General features: G+C 44.6%; 1 protein-coding gene across 3 annotated transcripts; it reads right to left on the reverse strand.

The window, feature by feature from the left end:
* Window positions 1–528: 528 nt before the first annotated feature.
* On the reverse strand, window positions 529–20,063 carry LOC102435916 (eukaryotic translation initiation factor 3 subunit C). 3 transcript variants are annotated; one of them, XM_023746435.1, is made up of 21 exons: window positions 19,987–20,063; window positions 19,713–19,851; window positions 17,833–17,898; window positions 17,553–17,742; window positions 17,061–17,186; window positions 16,821–16,875; window positions 16,615–16,718; window positions 16,138–16,265; window positions 14,516–14,675; window positions 14,274–14,374; window positions 13,686–13,827; window positions 13,141–13,266; window positions 12,917–13,010; window positions 11,929–12,119; window positions 11,464–11,688; window positions 4,077–4,440; window positions 1,379–1,538; window positions 1,228–1,293; window positions 1,058–1,145; window positions 795–957; window positions 529–696 (listed from the first exon to the last, which is right to left on the reverse strand). In XM_023746435.1, the coding sequence occupies exons 2-21, from the start codon at window positions 19,811–19,813 to the stop codon at window positions 614–616; spliced, it is 2,733 nt and encodes a 910-aa protein (XP_023602203.1). In that variant the 5' UTR covers window positions 19,814–19,851; window positions 19,987–20,063; the 3' UTR covers window positions 529–613. The 3 variants fall into 3 exon arrangements, 2 of the variants coding, with proteins under 2 accessions (XP_023602203.1, XP_006105443.1); XM_006105381.3 differs by having other exon boundaries at window positions 14,274–14,377; XR_002826881.1 differs by lacking the exons at window positions 529–696; window positions 795–957; window positions 1,058–1,145; window positions 1,228–1,293 and adding an exon at window positions 2,948–3,036 and having other exon boundaries at window positions 1,402–1,538; window positions 14,274–14,377.
* Between the last annotated feature and the right edge of the window lie 3,205 nt (window positions 20,064–23,268).

Here is a 23,268-nt window from a genome sequence, read left to right on the forward strand (position 1 = left end):
TTTTTAAAAAGCTCCCAATTTACCGTACATCAATACTTTCGAAAACAGTGCACAAATGAGGTAAACAATCGCATGCTTCACTGTCATGATAATGGCGAAGTTTCTCAGTGCCTATGCTTAACTGTGGTGCCTGTTTTGTCACAGACTAACTGCAGGCCCACACTGGTCCAAGGACCACACTTCACACAGGTTTAGGCAAACTCTCCTTTTCCTGATGGTGCACCGCCACCCACCCACCTGCAAGGACGAGCCATCACTACAGCCTACTCCATTTCGTTTTCTGATATTTATGCCCCACAGTCATATCCTGCTCCAATATCCACCACCTTTCCTTCACACCTGTTATAACTTATCACATTGCTACAATTTTCTGTTAAATGCAAAAGAGCAGCAAGCTCTTTGAAGTCAGAGATATGTACAAGTTATTTCTGCCTTGTGCCTGTCATATGGTAGAAGCTAAGAAATAAAACCAGCATAATGAACTGCCTAAACACCTCTGTGGCGACATGCAGACAAACAGGAACTATAACAAGTTTAAATAGACCTTTAATGACTGGGATGTGGTTTAGGACTTAAAGGTTGTTGAATGGTCTAGCCACGGGGGCAGAAGTGATCAGTAGGCTGTCTGAGACTGCTGCTGGCGGTAGCCACCCCGGCGCATGTAGCCTTCGTTTTTGCGGTAGCCATCCTTCTGGTCTGCAGGAGAGAGATGGGAAGGGGAGGGAGTGAATGCCAGCGGAGAGACAGGAAGGGAGTCAGGACGCTGGGAGAGCAGAGGGGATGGAACCACTCACCTCGGAAGTAGCCACCATAGGTACCCTGCTTGTGGTCAAACACCCGCTCATTGTTTTCCACCAGGCTGCCCAGCTTTTCCGCCAGCTGCAGAGCCAGGTTCTGTTGGGCAGTGGGCTCCGTGCGGTGCATCACCACTGTCTGTGTTGGCTGGTCCAAGGAGGCCTGATGGGAATGAGCCAGAGATAGGGACATGACACAGATCAGTCCCCTCCACTCCAAACTCCCCATGACTCACCTGCCCATTTACCACCCTGGCCCTTACCATCAACTCCTCATTAATGATCATCTTGCTAATGATGGAGTGTACAGTGGGTAGGTCCAGCTCAAACATGTCAGACAGTGTCTCCATGCTGGGGAGAAAGAAGACAGGGAGCAACTAGGACCTGTGACCACAAAGCTGGGGCCGCTCTGCTTCCTCAGGGCTTATCCTACCTGATGGAGTCATAGACACTGCTGTAGGTGAAGAGGTAGGTCCGTAGCGACTCTTCCTGGATCTTCCTATGGGATAAAGAACAGATCTTCAGGGAAGGAGACCAACCAGTCTTTTATTCCCCACTCACCACATTCCCCCTCCTCGGCTCACCTAACCAGCATGGTTCGGACTTTGTCAGCCTCAGGGAAAAGGTCCCACACTTTGCCATTCATCTTCTCATTGATTATAAAGCTGTGGCATGTCTTCCAGTCACCCATCTTCATAGCCTTGGAGGCAGCGACCACATGTTCCCTCATTGATTCAGGGGGGCCTGAAAGGTTGGGAATGAGGCAGGGACTAGGAAAACCCGGCACCAGGGTTCTGGCCCCAAGCACTGTTCAAGGAGGATCACAGGCTGGGAGAGCCAACAACCAGCTTGGAGACCTTCCCATCTCTCCACTAAACAGCCATGTGATTGCACAAGTCCTTTACTATCAGAATAGGTTGATTTAGATTTAGACTAAATCAGTCCATGATGTGCTTAGGGAACCAGTGACCTCCTTGAAAATGTTGACAAATTGCTTTGGGTATCCTTATGTATATTATTCTAGAAAAAGGGTCCATAGTTTTCATCAGATTCTTATAAGGATCCTTGACCTAAAAAAATTAACATCTCAACTGGAATGGTAGTTATCCAACTTCTTCCTTCTCATACCACCTTCATGATTTTTGCCGTATCTACTATATATCACACTGTTATCAGTTTATTTTCCTTTAAAGTGGCTCACTCCTTTTCTTAAAAAAATTTAGCCTCGCTCTAACTGGTTTGGCTCAGTGGATAGAGCATCGGCCTGCACACTGAAGGGTCCCAGGTTCGATTCTGGTCAAGGGCATGTACCTTGGTTGCAGGCACATCCCCAGTAGGGGGTGTGCAGGAGGCAGCTGATTGATGTTTCTCTCTCATCGATGTTTCTAACTCTCTATCCCTCTTCCTTCCTCACTGTAAAAAATCAATAAAAAAAATATAGCCTCACTTTAAATTTAAATTCTGATAAATCATGGGTATGATATGCTGATGGACTCTGGCCCCCAAAATACAGTTGTGAGAAATAAGCCAGGAAGATAGATATGGCAAAAAAGAGTAGCTGGAATTCAGGGTAGACAATAAAGTATAAAAGCTCCAAGACTGGAAATGGATGGCAGATGAAGGGAACCATGAGCAGGGCAAAACCTAAAACAGGGACAACAAGCTTAAGCATGTTCACGGTTTAGGCCCAGGTAGAAATGTATGAATAGGGCTAAGTATAAGGAAAGACACACAACCCTTTTGTGTTAGCTTCCATTTGATCACTTCTGAAAATTAGGCAAGGTCAGAGGTTCAAAGAATATTTCTCTACAAACCAAGCAGTAGTGTAGAGCTGAAACAGAAACTGGCTTCTGGCTCCACTGCAGGCACTGACACAGAATGGTAGGAACTGTGGTGAACTAGAGAGCACTGAGAGATGCTGGAAACACAGGCTTTCACTGGAAATTTCCAATTAAAGCAAGGATCACCACATAAGCCAAACAAAATCTGCCTAAGGGGCACCTGCACTTCAACAGGCCACACACACAGCCAGCAGAGGACAAATCTATAAAGGGATGCGGCCGTGAACAGTAAGCCTGACTCACTTGCCAAGTCCTTCAACCCCACTGGAAGGGCACAATTCAAATTCCTTTCCCAGTGAAATCACAACTCACTCAACTGCTGGATTGATGGACCAGATCTTTCAGAAGTGATTAGAGGGGCCAATGTTAGATTCTGGAATGCCAAGGGTCTAGTTGGTTGGCTAAAAAATAATGCGCATGAAGGGGAAAAAGAGAAAAAAGGGTTAGAGAGGCACACATCAGCTATGTTAAAGTTAGGCAAGTCACTTAACTTCCGTGCTTCAATTTCTGAATCAAGAAAAAGGGGATAATAATAGTATTTACGCCGAAACCGGTTTGGCTCAGTGGATAGAGCGTCGGCCTGCGGACTGAAAGGTCCCAGGTTCGATTCCGGTCAAGGGCATGTACCTGGGTTGCGAGCACATCCCCAGTGGGAGATGTGCAGGAGGCAGCTGATCGATATTTCTCTCTCATCGATGTTTCTAACTCTCTATCTCTCTCCCTTCCTCTCTGTAAAAAATCAATAAAATATATTAAAAAAAAAATAGTATTTACATTAAAGAGTTATTAGTAATAAAGAATAAATTATTTTTACAGTGCCAGGCAGGAAAAAAGTACTATAAAATGTAAATTTATATTAAATAAGAAATACCACTGGAAACAGGTCATGAGTTTGACTTAGTGACTAAAGGAAGAGTGAGCTTTACTCTGTAGGCAATGAAGAACCTCTAAAGGTGTGGGGGTGTATAGCATCATAAATTCTATAGAAAGGTAAGGCTGACAAGCAGACTGAAATGAGAGAATAACAGAAAGCAGGGAGCTTAATTTGTAAGACAGAACAATGTATCCTATGGTGAGAGATTACAGAAACTATTAAGTAAAAAGGATGCCTTAAGGTTCTCTATGAAGATGTCATTAAATCAAATAGAATCAAATTATTCCCTTTAGCTTCTCTTAATCCTTTTATTAAAAGTAATCAACGAACAGCCTGGCTGGTCTGCAGGTCATGGTACAATACCCGGTCAGGGCACATGCCCAGGTTGTGGGCTTGATCCCTAGTAGGGAGTGTACAGAAGGCAGCCGACCAATAATTCTCTCTCATCAGTGATGTTTCCATCTCTCCCTCTCCCTTTCTCTCTCTGAAATAAATAAAAACACTTAAAAAAAAGTAATAAAGGAACAAAGAAGTGAAGTCTGTTCCACTACAGAGCCTCATACTCACCCAACAGGGGCTGTCGCTCGCCCACCCGCAGCTGGTGATGGAACTGCTTGCTGATCATGCGCCGGCGGGCATCACTTTCATGGGCGGCCATGTAGGGGATCTCCAGGAGCATGGCAGATACCAGGTAAACACACTCCAGCAGCTCCAGGTTGATGTGCAGGTGGAAGGGCACCTGCCGGCGCCGCTCCACCTTTTCCTGCTCCTGGTTGCGCTCCTGGAGGCTGCGCAGCAGCAGACCCTGACCCAGGAGCTCCTTGGCCCGGCCACTTGACTGGATGTCCAGCAGGGCATTGTGAGCGTCCTTGGTCAGGCCTTGGCGGAAGGCACAGATGCCCAGCTGCACCATGGTGCGGTTGTACAGGATCTGGGAGCAAAGGATGATGCACTCAGAGGTGACAGTGATGGGGCAAGTCATTCCAAGTTGTTCATTCATTCAACAAACATACAAATACTCAACAAATGATACACTGATGTGGTGAGCACCAGGGAATAGGATGGGATTGAGAACAAAATAGACAAGTCCCTGCTCCACCACAGAGCTTCCATTTTAGGGACAGGGTGTGGAAGAAGAAGAAGAATCACAATATACAGGTGGGACTCGTGGTAAGGAGGAAAATAAAGCAGAGGAGGAAATGAAGGGAGTTTATGTGGTGGTGGCAGTGGCGGGAGCTCACAATTTTATAAGGGAAGAAACCAAGATGGCGGCATAGGTTAACACCGGAGTTTGCTGCCTCGAACAACCACTTCAAAAATACAACTAAAAGACGGAACGGACATCATCCAGAACCACAGGAAGGCTGGCTGAATGGAAGTTCTACAACTAGGAGGAACCGAGAATCAGAGGAGGCGCAGTGCTGAAGTAAAATACTAAGGTGCGGAGTGCGCGCGGCGCGGGCTGGTGGCTGAGGGCGCGGTTGTCTGTTTCAATCTGGAGGGAGCCTCAGACTCAGAGCTCCAGATCCGGGCGAGTCTCTAGGGACCCAGACTCAAACGGGAGAAGCAGGACTGTCTGGCTACAGTCCCTCCGAGGTTTGCAGCTGTTGCTGGGACAGAGAGGCAGAGCCCCTGGGGACTGACTGAGAGCAGCCATAACTGCTCCCTCCTCCGCCCTGTTGATCCCGTGGGACCCGCCCAGCCCAAGCCCGGCACAGAGCCATTTGCCGGATAGCCTCAGGCAAAGGCTAGATTAGCACAGCCAGTTGGCCTGGAGGTCAAATCCCTCTAGTATTAACTATAACAATCAAGGCTTAACTACAACAAGACTGCGCACAAAGACCACTAGGGGGTGTACCAAGAAAGCGTAAAAAAATGCGGAGACAAAGAAACAGGACAAAACTATCAAGGGAGGATATTGAGTTCAGAACCACACTTTTGAGGTCTCTCAAGAGGCTTCTAGAGTCTGTCGATAAACTTGATGAGTTGTACAGGAAATCTAATGAGACCCTCGATGGTGTGATAAAGGACCAATTAGAAATTAAGCATACACTGACTGAAATAAAGAATATTATACAGACTCCCAACAGCAAACCAGAGGAGCGCAAGAATCAAGTCAAAGATTTGAAATACGAAGAACCAAAAAACACCCAACCGGAAAAGCAAAATGAAAAAAGAACCCAAAAATACGAAGATAGTGTAAGGAGCCTCTGGGACAGCTTCAAACGTACCAACATCAGAATTATAGGGGTACCAGAAGATGAGAGAGAGCAAGATATTGAAAACCTATTTGAAGAAATAATGACAGAAAACTTCCCCCACCTGGTGAAAGAAATAGACTTCCAAGTCCAGGAAGCGCAGAGAACCCCAAACAAAAGGAATCCAAAGAGGACCACACCAAGACACATCATAATTAAAATGCCAAGAGCAAAAGACAAAGAGAGAATCTTAAAAGCAGCAAGAGAAAGAAACTCAGTTACCTACAAGGGAATACCCATACGACTGTCAGCTGATTTCTCAACAGAAACTTTGCAGGCCAGAAGGGAATGGCAAGAAATATTCAAAGTGATGAATGCCAAGAACCTACAACCAAGATTACTTTATCCAGCAAAGCTATTATTCAGAATTGAAGGTCAGATAAAGAGCTTCACAGATAAGGAAAAGCTAAAGGAGTTCATCACCACCAAACCAGTATTATATGAAATGCTGAAAGGTATCCTTTAAGAAGAGGAAGAAGAAGAAAAAGGTAAAGATACAAATTATGAACAACAAATATGCATCTATCAACAAGTGAATCTAAGAATCAACTGAATAAATAACCTGATGTACAGAATGAACTGGTGATTATAATAGAATCAGGGACATAGAAAGGGAATGGACTGACTATTCTTGGGGGGAAAAGGGGTGTGGGAGATGCGGGAAGAGACTGGACAAAAATCGTGCACCTATGGATGAACACAGTGGGTGGGGAGTGAGGGCGGAGGGTGGGGTGGGAGCTGGAAGGAGGGGAGTTATGGGGGGAAAAAAAGAGGAACAAATGTAATAATCTGAACAATAAAGATTTAATAAAAAAAATAAATAAATAAAAAGCAAAAAAAAAAAAAATTTATAAGGGATAACTAGGGAAGGCCACATCTTGGTGGGAATGTTTAAATAAATACCTAATAGAAAAAGAGGGAGCAAGTCCTGCAGGTAACTGGGAGAAAAGCATTGTAGAAAAAAGAAAAAGCCAAGGCAAAGGCCATGTGCAGGAGTTGTGCCCGGTGTACTTGAGGAACAGGAATGTGAAATGGCCACGGCTGATAAAAAAGATGTGATCATAAACCAGAGGATGAGCAAGCACACAGCCATGTAAGCCAGGTTAAGGATTTTAAGATGGAAAACCATGGGAAGGTTTTGAGCGAGTAAGTGATATAATCTGACGTAATATGGCTACTTTGGCTACTGTATTAAGAAGAGCCTTTGGGGGTGGGCTAGAAGTGGTCAATGGGAAAAGGGGACATATGGTAAAACAAAAAAAACCCCAATAGTTTTTTTTTTGTTTGATTGTTTCTTTTTAAAGAAGAGCCTGAAGGTCAGAGCAGAGAGACCAAGATGATGGTGGCTTAGATCAGAGGGTAGCATTGAATGTGATAAGTGGTCAGATAAGGATTTTGAACAGAAATGGCTGGGGAAGCAGATGGAGTATGTGAGAGAAAAACAAGAATCATGGATGATGCCAAAGTTTCTGACCTCGGCAACTGAAAAATGGACCTGCCACTAATTAAGAAGGAAAGACTGTAAGCAACACAGACTTTTTTAAGGGGGGAAAGACTAAGTATTAATAACAGCAAATACACAGAGGTCAGTATCAGTCATAAACAGATGCAAAGAACCTTAAAAATTATTAGTAAACAGAATCTAGCAACATTTAAAAGAGATAATAAATCTTGATCAAGTAGGATATATTTCAGGAATGAAGGCTTATATAAAAATCTAAAATCATGGTTATTCACCAAATGAACAGAACAAGGGAGAAATTAACTGTGTATCATTTCAATAGATGCAGAAAAAGGTTTTGACAAAATTCAGTATCTGTTTTGACAAAAATTCTCATTGAACTTGGATCAATCTGAGAAAGGATATTGACCAAAATACTACAGCTAACATTATACCTAACAACGCATTTCCTAGAATGTATTCCCCTCATTAAGCAGCGCATGACTGTACTAGAGCTAAGTGAATTTAGCAAAATGGTAGGATACACTGGAAGTTAACAATTGAAAAATGATTTTTTTAAAAAAAATTACATTTACAAAAGCGTCAGGTATCACATGATATTCAGGAAAATTTTTTAAAAAGATGTCTAATACTTCCAACATTGCAGAGAGAAACTGAAGAAAATAAATGAAGAGATAACATGTAAGACTGTACGGTTCAATGTTTACTTAACATGTGAATTTTCCTAAAATTATTTTATAGATTTGATAAAATCCCAGCAGATGTTTTTGTAGAAACTGACAAGCTGACTCTAAAATTTATGTGGAAATGCAAAGATCACAAAATATCCAAATCATTGCAAAAAAGAAAAGTTGGCGGACTCTTATCACTGACTTTGAGAGTTACTCTAAAGGCACAGCAATCAAGACAGTATTATAATGGCATAAAGACAGACAAAAACATGAATGAATGGACCAGAATAGAGAGCCCAGAAATACACTCACGCTTTAAGGGTCGAGTAGTATTCCACAAAGGCACCAAAGCAATATAATGGGGATAGACCTTCTCTGACCCTGACCTCACACCATATGCAAAAATCACAGATTTAAATGTGAAAGCTAAAACCATAAGAACTTAAAAAAAAAAGAGAGAGAGAGAAGAATATCTTCATGAATTACAAGTAGGCAAAGGTTTCTGTCACTAGGACCCAGAAAATAACCATAAACAAAAAAACTACACCAAAAGGAATGGTTAAGAAAATGAATAAGCAAAGCACAAAATGGAAGAAGATTATCTGGAAAACTTTGACCTGATAAAGAACTGGCATCCAGGATATAGAAAGAATTCCTACAACTCAATAATAAAAAGACGAACAATCCAATCTTTAAAAGTAATAGGCAAAAGTTGCTCTAGCTGGTTTGGGTCAGTGGTCACAGCGTCAGCTTGTGGACTGAAGGGTCGAGTGTTCAATTCCGGTCAAGGGCACATACCTCCGTTGCAAGGCATGTGGGAGTGAGGGGGCAACCCATCGATGTGTCTCGCATCAATGTTTCTCTCCCCTTCTCTTCCACTCTCTTTGAAAATCAATATTCTCGGGTGAGGATTAACAAACAAACAAAAACAGTAAGCAAAAGTTGATCAGACATTTCATGAAAGAAGACAGATAAAGGACAAATCAACAAAAAAATAATCAATTTCAGGAGTTTTTTGGGAAATACAAATGAACACCATGGGATTCCATTACACAACCACCAATATGGCTAAAATTAAAAAAGACCTACAATATAAAACAGTAACAAGGAACACTCACACATTACTGGTAGGAATATGAAATGACATAACACCAACCACCTCAGTTTCTTTTTTTTAAAAAAAAATATATTTTATTGATTTTTTACAGAGAGGAAGGGAGAGAGATAGAGAGTCAGAAACATCGATGAGAGAGAAACACCGATCAGCTGCCTCCTGCACACCCCCCACTGGGGATGTGCCCGCAACCCAGGTACATGCCCTTGACCGGAATCGAACCTGGGACCTTTCAGTCCGAAGGCCGACGCTCTGTCCACTGAGCCAAACCGGTTCTGGCCCACCTCAGTTTCTAATAAAACTAAACATACACCTACACTATGATGCAGCAATTTTACTCTTAAGTATTACCCAAGAGAAAACATATATCCACACAAGGATTTGTACATTAATGTTCACAGCAGCTTCATTCACAAACTGGAAATACACCAGCAATCTATCCAGACAAAAATAGATCAAGAACTTGTAATTAAATCAGTATGGTTCTGGCATAAAAACAGACATAGATCAATGGAATAGAGAGTCCAGAAATAAATCCACACCTTTGTAGCCAACAAAACTAATATTCAACAAAAGAGGCAAGGATATACAATGGGGCTAAAGAGTCTATTCAATAAATGTTGTACAGATACGTGCAAAAAAATGAAACTGCACCACCTTCTTACACCATACACAAGAATAAACTAAAAATGGATTAAAGACTTACATTAAGACCTGAAACTATAAAAATCCTATAAGAAAATATAGGCAACAAAATCTTGGACATTTCTCTTAGTAATATTTTTTCTGATATATCTTCTTGGGCAAGGGAAACAAAAGACTAAATAAACTAACGGGACTACATCAAATTAAAAAGTTTTTGTACAGCAAAGAAAACCATCAAATAAATGAAAAGTCAATGAATATGAGAGCATATTCACCAGTGCTACATCTAATAAGAGATTAATATCCAAAATTTATAAGAACTCATACAACTCAACATCAAAAAAACAAACAATCCAATTTAAAAGTGGGCAAAGGACCTGAATAGACACTTCTCCAAACAGGACAACCAGATGGCCAATAGACATGAAAAGATGCTCAACATTCCTAATCATCAGAGAAATGCAAATTAAAACCAATGAGATATCACCTCATAACTGTCAGAATGGCTACCATCAGTAAATCAACAAGTGTGGGAGAGGATCTGGAAAAAGGGAAACCTAGTGCACTGCTGGTGAGAATGCAGATAGGCGCAGCCACTATGGAAAACAGTATGGAGGTTCCTCAAAAAATTTAAAATGGAACTTCCTTATGATCCAGTGACTCCACTTCTGAGAATATATCCGAAGAAACCCAAAACACTACTTCAAGAGAATATATGCACCCCTATGTTCACTGCAGCCTTATTTACAAAAGCCAAGCTATGAAAGCAGTCCAAGTGTCCATCAATAGACAAGCAGATAAAAAAGCTGTGGTACATTTATACAATGAAATATTACTCTGACACAAAAAAGAAAATTTTACCATTTGTGATAGTATGGATGGGCCTAGAAAGTATTAAGTGAAGTAAAATCAGTCAGAGAAAGACAAATACCATGTGATTTCACTTATAAGTGGAATCTAAAGAACAATATAAACCAACCAACCAACCAACCAACCAACCAACCAATCAGAAACAGGTACATAGATACAGAGAAGACTGATGATAGCCAGAGGGGAGAGGGATTGGGGAACTGGATGAAAAGGTGAAGGGATTGATACAGATTGGTAGTTACAAAACAGTCATAAGATGTAAAGTACAGCAGAGGACATATAATCAATAATATTTTAACAACTATGCATGGTGCCAGGTGGCACCAGAATTATCAGGGGGAAACACTTTGTACACCTGAAACTAATATAAAAGTAAACTAATTGAAAGAAAAAGATTCATACAATGAAGTAAAAAAGAACAAATGAAAGTGCTATTTAAAAACCACCATCAGAAAGGTTCACCAAATGTTCACCACATGAGTATTAATTATATTAAGGACACATTTGAAGACACAGCTTCAAATATCCTCACAATGCAGCCACACACAAAATTAGTTGCTCCACTGTTGTGTCCCAACACATCACACTACATTTGGATCCCTGTCTTCCAATTGGTTTGACAACTGCTTAAAGAGTTCTTTTCACCGTTTTAAACAAGATGATCACCTAATGTTCCAAAGTAGACATATTATAGGAATAATAAATGTTAGTTGAACCCAAATCTCTATCCCACAGGACTCTAATGCTGTTGGACCAGTACAATAAAATGTTAATATGCAGGAGGATCAAAGAATGCTGGCAATTGGGAAAGACCAAAGGTTTACTTACATCTGAATCAGCCAAAGTGACTAATTTGATTGAGCCACTCTGCTCCAATAGGGACCTGGCCTGGTCTTCCCTTTGCCACTAAAGCCAGAGTGTCTCCTCATCCTACCTGTACTGGAGGGTCTGCGTGCTGAATGTTGTCTTGTAGGTGGCTCATAAGCATGAGGTCACGGGCCTGGTACCAGCGGGAGTGCAGGGCATGATGGTAGATATGGCAGAGGATGGCGCACGTGCGAATTCGGTCTGTGCGGTCTTTGGCATAGATGTACTTGCAAAGTCTCTCCATCAGCAGAGCTGAGTCCTCGCCCTCATTTTCTGCCTGATCTTGGTCAGACTGGGGGGCAGGGGAGCAGAGGTGATGTTATTATTTGGTGAGGGGAAGAGGAGGTACCAACAAAGACAGTGGCTCTAAATGGCTTAGGCATTAGCAACCAAATATGAGACTCCACCCAGCCTCACCCTAGGAAGTTCCACTTCAGGAAGTTCTCAGGGAAGGAAGGTTTGCCACCAACTCCTGACAGATACGTAGGACAGACTGACATATCCCTCTCCCGACACTTGGCCAAGCACTCACCTTTGAGGAGCCCTCAGGGAGGGTAAGCTGCCGTTGATGGGCCTTATAATCAAACTTGTAGTACGTGTGGAGAATGCGCCTCAAGTAGACACGACAGATCTCCTCAGTGGTCCCCTTCTCTTCCAGGTAGTGTTGCACACGCTCAATGATGGCACACACCTGTGCCTCATCCTTCAGGTGCTCCACATACTCTGGCAGGGAGAGCACCATCCTCAGCTCAGTCAGGCACCCAGGCTTTCTCAGTCACCTGTCCCTGACCAATCCAGTTGCCTATGTATGTTTTCTGCACCCATCGATCCTGTCCTGGTACACACCAAGCTCACTTTGTTCCTCCTGTTAGGTGTTCTCTTCTGCTAATTCCTCCCCTGATATACCCCTCCTCCTCCTCATTCCGATCTCACCTCAAATGGCCTCTACCTAAGAATGCTCTGTTCAACCATTATCTAAAGCTGCTACTCTTCGAGGCTCTAGCACAGGCCTCAATTTGAATTTCTAATTCAGAGTTTATATCATCTAAAATTACCTCATTTTATTTGGGAAAAAACAAAGGTTTACTGCTGTCCCCCAGCACTGAATGTGAACTCAATGAGCATGAAGGCGTCTAGCTGCCTTGTTCACTGCGACACCCTTGACTCAGTGGGTACATGTGGGCATTCACATTTTACTCTCGAAATGTCCTGTTTTCCCCACCCCAATGTCCCTGATCCAAGCTAAACAAGCCAAATGGGCAGAGGCCATACCCCAATGATTCCAAAAGTGTGGTTCCCAGACCAACAGCACCACCTGGAAACATGTTAGAAATGCAAATTTGAGGCCCCACTCAGCCCCACTGAATCAGAACTTATGGGAGAGTGACCCAGTATCTCAGGCCCTCCAGAGTGAATGCTCTGGGGAAAAAACTGGCTTTCCAAATGCTCGATTAGTATAATCCTTCGTTTTAGTCCTTGCACATTTCCTCTCACTGATGCCCATGCTTGCTCAGGCTCACCTTGGGAGTGAGGGTCAGTATTTTGCATTATTTTGGTAAATTCTTCATCCATCCGTTCCACCAGAGTTAGGATACAGCCACGGACACGCAGTGGCTGAAAAGATAAAGGAGTAGTAAACCAACCAGCCCATACCTCAGTCCAAACTTAATCGTTATTTCCATCAAGCTTTCTCAAAGCAGACAACATACACATCTCCAATTAGCCTGCCAATTCCTCTCTTTACCTGGTCAACATTATGCAGGTTCTCACTCTCTTCCAGAATGTTCTCTCCAACAAAGATGTTGGGGTTTGCAAACAGGATGTCCATCAGCTCATTGATGCAATCCAGGCACTTCTGCCACATCTCAGGCTGCCAAGAGATCAGATGGCAGTCAGAGGTGTGCAGGGGGAATGAGCAGGTGCCTCCCAAAAGCCCCTTCACCAGAACACACAGAGCCTTCAACTACTAAGACTGTTTCCACAGCCCTTGAGGTTTTTAAATATATTTTTATTGATTTCAGAGAGGAAGTGAGAGGGAGAGAGAGATAAACATCAAAGATGAGAATCATTGATCGGCTGCCTCCTGCATGCCCCCCACTGGGGATCGAGCCTGCAACCCGGGCATGTGCCCTTACCTGGAATTGAACCCGGGACCCTTTAGTACACAGGCTGACACTCTATCCACTGAGCCAAACCAGCTAGGGCCACAGCCCTTGAGTTTTAAGACACTAGGCACCTTCCCCTAACCCACCAGCTCAGCCCTGGAATGCTCCTCTTTATTGCCCTCACCTTCATGTATGTAGCCAGGTTGGGGTTGTAGTCATAGAGAGAGGCGATGATATTGAACTTGATCTTAATGGCGACACCCTCCCCAAGATTGTTTTCAGAAGCAATCTGAACCAGCAGCTGTAGCAGCTCAATCTGGGATGCACTAGAGGGTCCAGAACAGGGTAAGGCGTCAAAGACAAGTCAAAAATCTCATCCTGTCATACAGCATGCTTCCTTTGCACAAGGAAGGCAGCCTCATTCCCAATACCCACCTCCTCACTCCTGCATACTTGCTTCTCCTTTATAAATTTCAAACAGAAACAGCACTGATGCTAACAAGCTATCATCCTCTTTAGTCACTGAGTGACTAAAGAAGGTGAGCATTATTCCCATTTTATAGATGGGGAACAGTCCTAAGAGGACAAGTGATTGGCTTAAGGTCAAAGGGAGAGGAAACAGCAGAAAATGGACTAGGATGGTTTATGAAGACCATTCCTTCTATGGAGCCACACACACACATCTTCCCAAAACAGGCTCAACCTCCACCCTGTGTCTTAGAGAAAAGAGCCTTCACCCTGTAGTCCCACAACCCGGATCCACGAATCTCACCGATCAGTTCCTTTCTTGCCTCGAGCCTGCAGAATCTCATTCAGTTTCTTGATGACAACAGCATGGGTGATCTCAGTTCCCTTGGCAAACATTTTCGGTTTCTCCTAGGCAACACAGATCCTGTCATGTGCAAGCCAACAGGACTTCGTTCCTGCCTTAACTTTTCTCCCAACCTAATCAGACTGGGCCTGTATGCTCTTCCAAACTGTTTCCCAACTCATTTTAAATTCTAAAATTCTCACCTTAACGAGGGGCACTCCACCTCGGACCCTTTCCCACTCCCCGCCTTCATTGTCCTCCTCCTCCTCATCCAAGCGCTTAGATTTCCTATCGTGCTTCTTCTTAGCTTTGTCCTCCCGTTTCTTCTCAGCAGCCTTCTTTTCCTCCTCTGTGGCCGGGGCTCTGCCGGGAGACACAGGAAATGAGAGACCAGCCCCCTTCTCCCTACGGCTTCTTCCTACCACGAAGTTTCTTTTCTCTGTAGAGTCCTGCATCCAAGCTACACTCTACAAGAATGACCTAAAGTTAACCATAACCACAAGGACCACTAAGCATTGAATTTGCTGGATGACTTTCCAAGGTATGTCACCATTTTACACCCACTGAGAGACTCTTATGAAGAGAACAATATGGCCTGGTCTAATAAGGCAGAGGTAACCAGGCCCCTGCAGACACAGAAATAGCCTGTCATGTTGCTCCACAGCTAATCTCTAAGGTTTCCCAGAGAATCCCTAAGAAATATAGTTGTTCTCTGATACTAACTGCTCTGTCCACACTGACCTGGGAAGAAATTTTAAGTTGATTAGTTGGTGGCTAGTAAAAAGACTTTCCTAAGTTTTTTTTTTTTTTTTAGTATATTTTATTGATTTTCTATAGAGATGAAGGGAGAGGGAGAGTTAGAAACATCGATGAGAGAGAAACATCGATCAGCTGCCCCCTGCACACCCCCTACTGGGTATGTGCCCACAACCAAGGTACATGCCCTTGACTGGAATCGAACCTGGGACCCTTAAGACCGCAGGCCGACGCTCTATCCACTGAGCCAAACCGGTTAGGGCAATGCCAACTTTTAAAAGCAGAAAAGCCAACACAAAAAGCAGCAATAGTTCTGCCTACGAAAAGAGCAGTGTTGCCCAGTCAGTGTTGCTCAGTGGTTGAGTGTCGACCCATGAACCCTGAGGTCATGGCTCGACTCCAGTCAGGGCACATGCCAGGGTTGCGGGCTCCATCTCCAATAGGGGAAGTGCAGGAAGCAGCTGATCGATGAGTGTTAAGTAACTTACCCAAAGTTGTACAGCTACTAAATAAAAGACTAACAGTTTTCCCATTCTATGACTGTCCCAGTAAAATTCGGGAAGGCTTGCTATATACTAAGAAGTACTACGGTATACACTAAGAAGATCTCTGAAATAAAGATAATAATAGCTACCATCACTAAGAGCTCCCATTTCAATACTGGGCCAAGCCATTTCTCTGTATCACCTCTCTGTTCTTGCAGCTATCCTTGAGACGGGGTTAAGTACCATCCCATTTTACAGATGAGGAAACCAGAGACTGAAAATGTTCTGTAGCTTGTCCAACATTGCACAATGAATCAGTGCCAAACTGAGATTTACATTCAGTCCACGTGTAGTGAATAATGTCATCGTTAAATATTTGGACTCTGGAGCCTTCAAACCCAATCCTCAGGACACGTTAGCTTTGTGAGCTTAGCCAACTAGTGTACTTGACTCTGATATCCCTTTGTGAAAAGGGAGCAGCTGGCATCTACAACCTGAAAGGACTCCATGGAAGAAGCAACCACCTTCAAGAAGAGTAAAGGTGTCCTACTCTTCCCGCTGCAGGGAGGTACCACTTCTCTTACTTTTTAAGGAATTTTGAGGCCAGCACGGTCTGTTTCCCTTCTTCCTCCTCTGAGTCTGAGTCAGAAGATGCTGAACCTGTGTCCCACTCTTCATCCTCTTCTGAATCTTCTGAGTCCTCATCTTCATCCTTGGAGGGAAAAAAGGATCAGTAGGGACAAGATGGGGAGGCTGACTAGTCTCTCTGCTCCCATAACACACGTTTCAGAGGCTTACAGATCGGAACAAGAGTGGTTCTTCATGGAATCAGGATATTAAGAGCTAGATTGGACCACCAGGGCCAGAGAGTAGTGACCTGCCCCAGAATCCAGTTTTCCATATTCCAGTGCACTCAGTGCTCTGATCCAAGAGGAAGTCTGTTCTCAAACCACACTCCACTAAACCAACCCCTCCTAACCCTAGGGTTCTAGGAGTCTTTTCTTCTCCCAAGAATGGCCCATGGGAAGCAAATCACCCCTCATTATAACCCTGGCTCTGACCTCCATCTTTTTGAGGAACTTGCGACTCTCCCCAGAAGGAGCTTCTGATTTCTTCTTCAAGAAAGCCGCAGCACTGACTCCGTCCTCATCCCCATCTGAAGAGCCTGGTGGGAAGAGCAAGGCTGAAGGACAACAAAGAAACCAGGCCAAGGGACCCACTAACTTTAGACTTCCTAACCATCTGCAATAAGGGTATTCTCTCTCACCTTCTGAATCCTCCTCATTCTTCTCAGCATCTTCATCTGCAGACTGCTCAGGGTTCTTTAAAGAGGGAAATAGATGAGACCGTAATTAAGGATGCCGACCAACCACCACACCATACTACCCCTCTTCCCCAGTCTTGTCACGACTGCTTCTCCAGTCACATCTCCCATCTGAAAATGTTTTGTCTCAATCATGAGGTCACTGTCCCCACAGTTCAAAGAGTCTGCGCCTAGCAGCCCCACCTGTTTATAATTTGTAATATGGGACTCAAAATCTCGGTTATATTTTCGGATCTTCTGGCGCAGAGTGCTCAAGGCCTTGGCGTTGTTCTTGTTCATCTTCTTCTTTCCTTCCTTATCTTCCCATAGCTAAAGCAAAGAAGAGAGAAAAAAGGAATCAGACTAAATAGTATTTCCTAAATTTCAGGCTTTACCACCATTTTTTAGTCTATCTGCCCACCATCCGTACTACTTATTACACCTGTTATTTTTAAAAGACCCTTTACGTATCACCACTAAAAGGACAAAACCACAAGTAAGAGATAATGTAAAAATAAATACAATTAAAATTCTTGGCTAAAAAAGGTCCTTCTCCTTACTTTATCCTATTCCTTGTGTTCTGGGAAACACTGTATATAAGGACAAACCACCAAGAGGAGCTATGATCCCTGAAGTGGGTTAGAATCCCCAGGCCCACAATCCCCTTCTGAATCCCCTTCCCCACAGGAGTCACACCTCATTAAGATAGTCCTCCAGATCAGCCAGGATGCGGATATAGAACCGGGGGACACCTTCCTTGTCCACAATGCTTTTAGCCTTCCCATACGCCTTTCCCAGGAGCTCAAATTCTTCCAGGCACTTGGTGACATCCCGAATTTTCATGGCATTACGGATGGTCCGGATAAGGTTGGTCAACTCCTCAAACCTGGGTTGGGAGACCAACAGCATATTGGACACATTCACCATCACCAACCATCCAATGTGCCACTGCTCCAGAGGCTCCCCATGGCCTCACCTCTTGTCCTTGGCACTTCGAACCACTCTCTTGGTATCTTCTTCATCTTCACTCAGCAACAGTGGCCTGTAGGAACAGAGACCATTAATCTCCCTTTCTATTTCCAGTCTTTCCAAGTGATCCCTATTTCTCTTCTCAGATGGAGAAGATAGAACTGAGTAACTTAGGCCATTGGTACCACCCTCACCCTACTTGATCCTTCCTCTTCATAGCCTCCTCATATACGACTCAATCTTTTAAGCCTACTTCAAGTAAGGCCTTTTGCCAAATGTTGTGGAGCACACACACATCTCCATCCTCTCAAAAGTAAACAACGGTGTTTGTGTACTGTGCCACAAAACTCACTATGTGAAGACAGACACTAAGAAGTACTGGAAGAAGCTGAGAAAGGGGCTCTGTAGCTAGAATGAATGGGCAAGTGTTCAGGAAGGTGGTACCTGAACTAGGTCCTAGAAAACAATGTGTCCCAGAGTGTGAGAGGCCAAGGACAAAGCAAGTCTCAGTGGCTTTAACACCTCCACTGCCAGTATTTTTCTTTTCTTAAATTTTTAAACTGATTTCAGAGGGGAAGGGAGAGGGAGAGAGAGGTAGAAACATCAATGATGAGAGAGAATCATTGATCGGCTGCCTCCTGCACAGCCCCCACTGGGGATCGAGCCCCAACCCAGAAATGTGCCCCTGGCCGGAATCGAATTGTGATCTTGTAGTTCATAGGTGGATGCTCAACCACCAGACCCCACACGGGCTGGGCAACCCATATTTCTCTTTAGTAATGAGAAAACAGACCACAGACAGCATTCAGCTATCAATCTCTCTCTTCTATCTTACTAATTTCCCCCAAACCCCCTCCCCCCACACCATCCTTGTGCCAGACGCCATGCTAATCTCTATCTATTTTTCTTTCTTTTTTTTAAAAATATATTTTATTGATTCTTTATAGAGAGGAAGGGAGAGGGATAGAGAGCTAGAAACATCAATGAGAGAGAAACATCGATCAGCTGCCTCCTACACACTCCCCACTGGGGATGTGCCCGCAACCAAGGCACATGCCCTTGACCGGAATCGAACCTGGGACCCCTGAGTCCCCAGGCTGACGCTCCATCCACGGAGCCAAACCGGTCAGGGCTATTTTTCTTATTGACTTGAGAGAAACATCGATTTGTTGCTCCCCCTATTCATGCATTCATTGGTTCATCTGACCTGGGATCAAATCCCCAACCTTGGTGAATCAGGAGGAGGCTCTAACCAACTGAGCGATCCCACCAGAGCCTTCCAACATATATATTTTTAAACAGTAGACAGTCATGTGGCAAAAATGATGATGGTGCCAGTGGTGTATGACAGCAAGCTGAGAAACACCATGCCACTGTTTCAAAGGGTGAAAAGATTTTTAATCTGCAGGGTGGAGAAGGGCGTTTAAGCTGAGGTAAACACCAGGAATACAACAGGTGTTTTAAGTCCCCGGCTTCAGAGCCACAGCAAGGAGCCTTTTGGCGTCCGATGCCGAACGGAGGAGGGGAGGCTGGGGTTGCACCAAGGCTGTGGACAAGGAGGCCAGTGAGGAAGCTGATGCAACAGGCCCGGCCGTCGGGAAACCTCTCGGACATCCCTTGTTTCCGGTGCCCGCAACCAAGGCACATGCCCCTGACCGGAATCGAACCTGGGACCCCTCAGTCCACAGCACCCTAAACGTGAAGGCTGTCCCTCCGATGCCGTTCCGGCGCCGTAAACTCTCAGCATCCCCAGAACCCGCTTTCGCCGCCTCCCAGGGAACCTCCCGCTCCCACCTCCTTTCTCCCCATCCCGCACACGCACGGCCTCCCCACGCCCGCGAACCCGCGCTCCCCGCGTGGGCACACGACGCGAGCCCTCCCACTCACTGTTTGCCGTAGTTGCCCCCGACAGGTTTGGTGACGAGCTCCTCCCCGGACAGGGACGACTCGGACTCGCTGTCCGAACCGGTGGTAAAAAACCGCGACATGGCGACGGCGCTGAGGGCTGTGGCGGGCGCGGCCGGACCTACGGGAGAGCCGGAGTGACGCGCCGCGAGCAGGGGCCCGAGCCACCGCCTCCCGGCCGCCACCCAGCACCGCCCCTGCGCGTACCCCGACCCAGGCCCTCCTTCTTGAAACACGCGGACCGAGAACTACCTACCGGCTGGGCCTGCGAGTCACACCGCGAAACAGCGGAAACGCGGAGCGGAAAGAAGGCGGCACTAACGTCACTTCCGGGGCGCCGGCAAACGATACCCGGCAACTACAACTCCCAAGGGCCTTCGCGCCGCACAGGGGCGGGGACAGGCCCGATGTGCTCTGGGAAGGAAGTACGGCACCTCTACATTCCCTGATCGGGCGGCGGGTTTCATCCTTTATCACTCACAGATTTCGAGCCTCACGCCTCACCTGTGGAATCAGGGTCTCAGGGCCAAGAGTTTACTTTTTAAAAACGTGCACGTTCCCGGCCGGCGTGGCTCAGTGGTTGAGCGTCAGCCTATGATGAACCCGGAGATCGCGGTTCGATTCTGGTCAGGGCACAGTAGGGGGCGTGCAGGAGACGTCGGATCAATGGTTCTCTTTCATCATTGAGGTTTCTCCCTCTCCCTCTCTCTGAAAAAAATAAAAAATATTTTTTTAAAAAAGTGCACGTGATGCTGATGAGCTGCTGTGTTTTGGAACTAGAGCAAACTTCGTCGGTCAGACTTTGGATTCAAATACCAGCTTGGTCACTTGTTAATGTTTGAAGTTAGGCAAATTTCCTAACCTCTCTATGCTTCAGTCTACCCAAGCTGTAAAATGACAATAATGACACTGACCTCATAGGGTGTTATGAGAATTAAATGACTTAGTATATATGAAGCATTTAGGACAGTGCCTTGTACAAAATAAACACGTAGTAAATAATTCCACAAATACTTGTTTACTGAGCGTTTGTTAGGAACCAGCAGTGTCCTAGGCACTGGATGCAGCAGTGAACAAAACAGAAAAGGACCCTAATTTCACAAGGAATTTATATTATAGTGGACTGGTCAATTAACAAGTAAACAGATAATTTCAGATTGTAACAGCACCATAAAGAGATTAAAGTGACTGGTTAGAGAGTGATTGGTTAGGAAGATTCTTTTGATTTGGAAGGTCAGGACCTCTCCGAAAAGGGGACAATTCAGCTGAGATCCACATGATAGGAAGGAGGGAGCCATACAGAAGGTCATCTAGGTCCTACATCAGTGATGGCGAACCTATGACATGCGAACTCATTTTTTTGGTTGATTTTTCTTTTTCTTTTTTTTTTTAAAATGTATTTTATTGATTTTTTTACAGAGAGGAAGGGAGAGGGATAGTTAGGAACATCGATGAGAGAGAAACATCGATCAGCTGCCTCCTGCACATCTCCTACTGGGGATGTGCCCGCAACCCACGTACATGCCCTTGACCGGAATCGAACCTGGGACCCTTCAGTCCGCAGGCCGACGCTCTATCCACTGAGCCAAACCGGTTTCGGCAATTTTTCTTTGTTAAATGGCATTTAAATATATAAAATAAATATCAAAAATATAAGTTTTTGTTTTACTATGGTTGCAAATATAAAAAAATTTCTATATGTGACACGGCACCAGAGTTAAGTTAGGGTTTTTCAAAATGCTGGCACGCCGAGCTCAAAAGGTTCGCCATCACTGCCCTAGATTCTAGGGAAAGAACGTTCTCAGCTCCCAGCCAAGGGGAGCCGCAAGTGTGAAGGCCCTCAAGCAGAAAAGAGCTGGGCCAGGTTCGAGAAATAAAAGAGAAGGCCTGTGTGCTATCAGCAAAGTGAGCAAGACATTAATAATACAGAAGTAGACAATTCTAGATCATACAGGTCCTTGTAGGCCTATGGATTTAAATCCAGGTGGGTTGGAGAAACCGCCAGCAGGGGTTTTAGCAGCACAGAGACTGTTTTACATTTTTTAAAGGTGGTTTCATTCATTCAGCACTTGCTGCTGTCTGGGCCTGTGTTCAGCATTGGAGGCACAATGCCCCGCTGAAGGAAAAGTGGGGATTAGCAGGTTGAGGGGAAAGAAGGGGGCAACGTGAGGTTGAGAAAACAGTAAGAACAAAACCCTGGGGACAGGAAAACTCGGGGCATATTCAATGGCTGGTGTATTGGGGCTAGAATATGGCAGGGCCTTTATATACGTCCTGGCCTGTAAACCCTGTTCCCAGTCCCCCCTCCCTCTTTCTCCTCCCCCGATTTCTTCCTCTCCTTTCCTCCCTCCCTCTCTCCCTAAAGATCCACTTGATTCTGAAATCAACCTCCTCACCTCCGAAAACAGAAATGAAACACACTGAAATTGCCAAGGGAGCCAGAAGTAAAGGGTAAGGCAGGATGAGTGAGACAAAGATCACCATCACTAAACATGAAGAAATGCAAATTCATTCTAAAGTAAAGCTACTGATTTTAACAGTGATTTCCCGTTACTCTCAAGACCCTGATCACTTGCAAAGGAAATATCATATCAAACTCTCGGTTTTTTACCAATCCTTTACTAAGTCATTATGAAAAATTTAAATTTAACAGAAAGGAGGCTTTTTTAGTAAACCTTTTATTAAAAATGTAACATAGGTAAGTGACAGATCATAAGTACACAGCTTGATGAGTAGTAACAAAGCTAGCACACCTGTGTAACCAGTGCCGGTCAGGGCACATACAGGAATCAACCAATGAATGCATTAATAAGTGGAACAGCAAAATTGATATTTCTCTCTCTCTCTCTCTATTCTTCTCTCCCTCTTCTTTTCTCTCTCTAAAATCAATCAATCAAAAAAAATCTTTACAACAATCCTGTGAGGCAGGTATTGTTGTCCCAACTTTAGAGAAAAGGATGTTGAAGTCCTAAGAGGTCAAGTGACTTGCTCAAGTTTACATTGCTAGCCTGTTCTCCAACCCGGACATGATCTTCCAGCCAAGTAAACCATTGAGAGCTTTGCTCTTTTAGAGCTCTACCCTAACAATTTTTGAGTTGCCACAACTTGGTCTTGTGAGTAGGATGGATGGGAATGAGGGCAGCAGAGTAAAGAGAACCTGAGAATGTCTTCCTTTCTAAGCATAACTAGGCTGCATAACTGGAGCCAAGCAGAACATGGGTGTTTTTTTTTGTGTGTGTGTGTGTTTTAAAAAATATATATTTTTATTGATTTCAGAGAGGAGGGAGATGGGGAGAGAGACAGAACCATCAATGATGAGAGAGAATTATTGATTGGTTGCCTCCTGCATGCCCCTACTGGGGATCGAGCCGGCAACCCAGGCATGTGCCCTTGACGAGAATCTAACCGGGGACCCTTCAGTCCGCAGGCCGGTGCTCTATCCACTGAGCCAAACCAGCTAGGGCTTTTTTGTGTGTTTTTTAGGACAATAAACACCTTTGTTACGTGGGCTAAGATAGGAGGGAGGGCATTTATTTGC

Source organism: Myotis lucifugus, unplaced genomic scaffold (genome assembly GCF_000147115.1).
Source record: "Myotis lucifugus unplaced genomic scaffold, Myoluc2.0 scaffold_678, whole genome shotgun sequence".
NCBI lineage: Eukaryota > Metazoa > Chordata > Mammalia > Chiroptera > Vespertilionidae > Myotis > Myotis lucifugus.

Coding starts and splice junctions, on each gene's coding strand:
- LOC102435916 (XM_006105381.3), bottom strand. CDS start 19,813: ATGTCGCGGTTTTTTACCACCGGTTCGGACAGCGAGTCCGAGTCGTCC. Junction 17,187..17,552: donor TGGAGGACTATCTTAATGAG/GTGTGACTCCTG, acceptor TCTTTGCTTTAG/CTATGGGAAGATAAGGAAGG. Junction 13,267..13,685: donor ACCTGGCTACATACATGAAG/GTGAGGGCAATA, acceptor ATCTCTTGGCAG/CCTGAGATGTGGCAGAAGTG.